We start from the raw sequence: 6,000 nt of genomic DNA, 5'->3' as shown, positions 1-6,000 counted from the left end.
CTCGACTTAGCAACCTCTGGATATAAAACCCTGGCAAACTCTGGGTGCGCAGCAGGCAGTGGGGCACCCAGGTATATCACGTGTGCGAAGAGAATGGAGCTAATCATTTGAATTTGGGCTGGACCGGATGGTTTTTATGACGCCACGCCAACACGCACGCGCACACGCAGACTAAAACACACACAGACGCACACACGCGCGCGAGCGAGCGTGTCTCCCCCCCGGGTTACGCCATGTTGGTGGTCCGCCTGGTCTGAAACCAGTCCAGCAGTGATCCCACGTCGAGACGTGGTTAAACAACGTCTCATCATGAGTTTGCTCCATCGTCTCCCCCACTCGTGACCCCCCTGGGGGTCCGTCTGCCGGGGTGCTGTGGAGAGGCAGGGGGTGGCGAGCGGCGGAGCAGAAGCCAGAGAGAGATGACGAACACGGTTACCTGGCAACCGCCTCCGGAGGCGGGGGGGCAGGATGGACGAGCTGGGCAGAACTGACACTACGAAGACACAGAGGGAGGGGGGGGGGGGGGGATCGTGGAGAGGGAAAATCATATTCTGTGAGGATGACGACACAATAATGATGATCATGTGAAAAATAAGGATGAAATAATAAGGATGAAAAATTACAAAACATGAAATCATACGGAGAAGGGAGAGGGTTGTGATTTGAACAAAATGTTTTTTTAACCACAGCATTTGAACTCTCTGCCCCCCGCTGGAAGATGTGTGTCTGTCTGTCTGTCCGTCTCAGTGTTGGTTTGTTAACCGATGACCCTCGGTGGTAGACCCCCCACACTGATGCCCTTTGGACCGGATTGTGTAGGAGCCGTCACCGCAGGAGGCCTTTATTCATATGAATCGCCTCATCTGCCCGCAGCCTCCTCTTTTACTGCTTTAATCAAATCCCAAGCTCACAGCCTCACACTTTGGCATCTCACGTCCCCCTCTCTCTCTCGCCGTCGCTCGCCTGTCTCTCACTGTCTCTCGCTCTAGCTCACACGTCTCTCTTTCCATCTCTCTCTCTCTCTCTCTCTCTCTCTCTCTCTCTCTCTCTCTCAGGATTCTGGGACAGAGCATCAGAGTGAGGGCACAATAAGGGTGGAATAAACCAATCAGAGACTAGTAACACGAGGCCTGGGACTGATTCTGTGTACTAAAAGGACCAAAGTTTGTATGTTCCTCCCTGTGTCCACGTGGACTTCCCCCAACACCGCGAAACACAATTGGTAAATGGCCTGCATTTTTACTGCTGCTTTCCTAAGCGGTGGCCACTCAAAGCGTTTCACAGTATTGCCTCACATTCACCCGTTCATGCACACATTCACACACCGACAGCGGCGACAGCCAGCTTGTCAGGAGCAGTTAGGGTGAGGTGCCTTGCTCAGGGATACCTCGACACTATAGCTAGGAGGAGCCAGGGAATCGAACTAGCAACCTCCCGGTCACCAGCAGCCGACCCGCTCTACCTCCTGAGCCACATGCCGCCCCTACACAACCGCCCTGCTTCCCATGAGCAAGGCACCGGGACGCGTAAGGGACGCTGTGGGGCAGCCCAGTGCTCCCAGACCAGGGTGGGATGGATGAGGCAGAGAACTCATTTTCCCCACGTGGGATTAATGGAGTCCGACTTCTCCCTCCGTCCCCATTAATGAGAACAGCTGAAGGACGGCAGAACCGCGGGGCCCGGGTCACGTGACTTCAAAGCGCGGCGATTGTCAGCGCACTCCGTCCCTCTCCTCCGTGGCGGTTGTAACGGCAGCCGGAGAGGAGGGAACTTTCATTATCACTCCCGCTGCAGTGGAAATCATCCCCGCTCTGCCTCAGTCACATCCCCTCTCGCGAGACGCAACCGCGCATGCGCACACGCACACACATACACACACACCAGGTGTTCCGTATGCACGCACATCACGCACATATATATACACACACACACACCATATTCTATATTCACATACACCAAACACACACACACACACACACACACACACACACACACACACATACACATACACACACACTAACACACACACACACACACACACACCAGGTGTTCCGTATTCAAAAACACCACTCACACATATACAGACACTTATATAGATAGAGTACTTACACAAAGACATGAACACACACATAATCATGCCCACCCACCCACACACACACACACACACCTACCCACCACCCACACAAACGTCCCCAGCAGGGAGAGTGTGGCGGTGGATAATTGGGTGGGAGGGGGAGAGAGGGGGAGTGAGTGAGAGAGAGAGAGAGAGAGAGAGATGGAGAAAATCCAATGTGTCAGAGAAAAGTGGTGAGAGGTGAAAGACAGAGCGAGGGAACGAAGCAGACGAGAAATGACACAGATGTGAAGGAGAGAAATTGAAAGCGAAAGTGGCAAGAGCGATCGACTTCCCTGGAGTTCGATGCCTGAAGACTTAACACTGGATGTGGGAGTACAAGCGAATATGAAAACAATATTTAAAATATATATTTACATTTAGAGAATGAAAAGCGGCCAGTGTATAGATTATGTTTCGTAAGGAATCTGCCTTAAGCAAGCATTTCTTATGTCATATTGAATGTGGAAACGGCCGTATAGTCAAATATAGTTTTCTGCTGGAAACAGTTTAGTATGAGTGAACGGGAGGAGAGAAGAGAGAAGGCAAAACCAAAGTAGAAATTAAATAACAATAAAATAAAAAGGGAAACATAAACAGAAACTGAAAATGGCAATTAACAGAAATAGAAAGGAAGATTTAGAAAGAGAGAGAGATCAAGAGAGCGAGCGAGAGAGAGAGCGAGAGTGAAAGAGAGAAAGATTGAGCGAAAGCGAGCGAGAGAGGGAGAGCGAGAGAGGGAGAGCGAGAGAGGGAGAGCGAGAGAGGGCCATGGGTCTAGACCTGATAAGAGGGCTGTATTGTGCTGTGTCTGGAGTCTGGGACCGAGTGGAGAGCTGATGTGGGCTCCACTGTGCTCCCAGCAGCTGGGAACAGAGGGCCTACAGTGGGCCTACAGCAGTCCTCTGGCCCCTGGCCCATGGGAACGTCACAGTAAGCAGTGCCTTCACCCCCCCAAGGGCCACTGCTGGGACGTCAGACACACACACGCACGGACACACACACACACATACAAATACACTCGCACACGCATGCACACACTCGCACACCGATACGCTCCTATGTTTTAAAAAGGGATCAAACTAGATTCACACAGACATCCCGAGAGTAAACCAGATCAAAGAATGAGGATTTTGTACACGAGAGAGAGAGAGAGAGAGAGAGAGAGAGAGAGAGAGAGAGAGAGAGATGGAGAGAGATGCACGTGGTGGTGGAGGCATGGAGGGTATGTTCTGTGTGGTTACTGAGAAAGAGAGAACACAACACTTACTGTTCATTTACAACGAAGATGCAGTTGTCTTGTGAAGGCACCCCGGTCACAGGATGCTTGCAGGTCACCTTCCGTTCATTGTGACTGAGAGGGGCGAGAGAGAGAGAGAGAGAGAGAGAGAGAGAGAGAGAGAGAGAGAGAGAGAGAGAGAGAGAGAGAGAGAGAGAGAGAGAGAGAGAGAGAGAGAGAGAGAGAGAGAGAGAGAGAGAGGGAGAGAGAGAGAGAGAGAGAGAGAGAGAGAGAGGTTAATGTCATATCACTGAAATGAACCCACAAGACGAACAATAATGAAAACGTAGGACAGTGAGAGTCGAAGCTCAATCCATCAGTCTATTCATAAAAGGGTCTGACTGGTTTACCGTGCGCCATAAAACACCTGTCCCTCAATCATCCCCACACAGCAGCACACACACACACACACACACACACACACACACACACACACACACACACACACACACACACACACAAGAGAGCACTTCCCTCCATGAAGTAACAGTTTCTGATGCTGTTGCCCAAAAGAACAACCGATCACAGAGTTGGAGAAGAGAATCTGCTATTGGTTTACATTCTTCACAATCTAAATCATTCAGGGTTAATGTTTCAAACAATACTAACATGTAAGCAATTTTCTTTATATAAAGCCTTGCAATATGTAGATATAAATGTACAATGTATTCTGAACATTGTCTTAACATTGTTAAAAACACACACATACACAGTCACACACACACACACGCCAAAACACTCACCCACACGCCAAAACACTCACCCACAATCACCCACACCCTCACACACACACACACACACTCTCTCACACACACACATACACGCCAAAACACCCCCACACACACACAACTTCACACTCCCACCCACCCACTCACACGCTGAAACACACCTTGAGCAGTGAGTGGTGCTGAACTTGAGCATCACTCTTCTCTTGACGTGTACACTCCAAAACCTGAAAACAGATCCTCCGGGGTATAGGACCTTCCAGATCCGTTCTGGATATATGCTATAGAATATATCCTGTCTCTCCTGTGAAACATCACACCTCAGGACACAGCGTTCTTCAAAATGACACGCCGTCCAAAGGCAGGAATCTGTCAAACATCCACACGATAGAACAAACTATATAAAGTCTTGGCGCAGGGAACAGAAAGTGTGAACGAGCACAGCTCGGCTATACTGACGAAAACCCCCCTCCTCGCTCCGTCTCTCTCACACATACACACACACTCTATTTCCCCCCCCTTTCAATCTCACTTTCCTGTTTATTTCCTCCCTCCTTCACTTGCTCCCTCTCTTGCTCAATCATTCCCTCATTCACTCCCTCCCCCCTCCCTCCCTCTCGTCATCTTCTCCCTTTATGCATCATCCAATCTGGAGTCACTTTCAGTTTCAGCTCTCTCTCTGTTCGTCTTGTCTAGGAACACAGTCATCATCAACATTTTCTCAGCTAGTAGACATCAGCCCAGTCGACTGAAGGCTGACTTTATGAGCTGGCAAAACACTAGTCAGCAGTCTCGCTAGTCTAACTAATCTGCACTCTATGCAAACAAAAATGATCTCCACACTACGGTGGGGTTTTGTGTGTTGCTCAGTGGGTGAGTGAGTATGACCACTGAAACCAGGCTGACACCCAGTCCCATGCAAAGTGCTCCAGTATCACCAGTGAGACCAGGCTGACACTCATTCCCATGGACAGTGTTTCAGTATGACCAGTGAAACCGGGCTGACACAAAGTGTTGACAGCAACACCAGAACCAGAGACGTCAGTGCGGACCATGTGAGCGTCTCTGCGGTCGATGGCTGGCTCACAAGACAGCGTAGCTTTGACACAACTGGACTCTCACCAGTCACAAGATGCACAGACGAAGCCACCGTGCGCCTCTGTGATCTAACGGCAGCACGTGTTTGGTACTTGAGGAACGTGTGAAGCGCTGAATTATGTCTCCGAGTTAAAGTCGATACGCGATCGATGAATGAATGGTTTCAGCAGTGTGATGGAGGAAGATGGAGAAGGTACAGAGAAAGAAGGGGACATGTGAACTAGGGATGGGCAAAATGATTCTTTTCCGGGAACTAGTTCTTTCAGTTCAGTTCACTATAACGATTCGTTTATTTGATTCGGTCGTTTTGATTCGTTCGTTACGTCAGATTACATCTTAAAAAAAATAAAAAAACTTTTTTTAAATTGGTCATGGGTCCGGATAGGACCGTCAAGACCGCAGTCCGCCGTTTGGAGATGCCTGCTATATAGTATATCGAACGTCCCACCAATATTTATACCACTTGCTTACTCTCTATATTTCATTCATGGTTTTACATTTATAATTTTATTTTACTTTACATTTAATTCTTCATTGTTCAGGCATTACAGAACTTGCATGGTCATAAATAAAAAATACGAACTGCAGTTTAATTTTCTTTGTTTGTTCTTAAATTGATGTAGAATGGAGCAAAGACTCCTGGGATTGGGAAATGCGTTGATCCAATAAACAGATGGAGGGTTAGGCAGACAGAGAAAGCGCGCATATTCGACGGTACCGCCTTGTCATTGGTTTACCCAGGTGCCATTCCAACACCATTGCTACCTCTCATAGGCTGAATCTTT

At 48.9% G+C, this 6,000-nt stretch overlaps 1 protein-coding gene across 1 annotated transcript in view; it reads right to left on the bottom strand.

Moving 5' to 3' along the window:
- Nucleotides 1-220: 220 nt before the first annotated feature.
- The window catches only part of LOC132455051 (pleckstrin homology domain-containing family A member 5-like), a 67,720-nt gene continuing 61,940 nt past the window's right edge, over nt 221-6,000 (bottom strand). The window contains exons 4-5 of the mRNA XM_060048760.1: nt 3,384-3,467; nt 221-493 (exon numbers count right to left, since the gene is read on the bottom strand). Coding sequence (XP_059904743.1) covers nt 433-493; nt 3,384-3,467 — 145 coding nt within the window. The 3' untranslated portion in view covers nt 221-432. The remainder of the gene's footprint in view (nt 494-3,383; nt 3,468-6,000) is intronic.

This window comes from Gadus macrocephalus, chromosome 4 (assembly GCF_031168955.1).
Source record: "Gadus macrocephalus chromosome 4, ASM3116895v1".
Lineage (NCBI taxonomy): Eukaryota > Metazoa > Chordata > Actinopteri > Gadiformes > Gadidae > Gadus > Gadus macrocephalus.
This window is presented reverse-complemented; position numbering and strand designations above follow the sequence as displayed.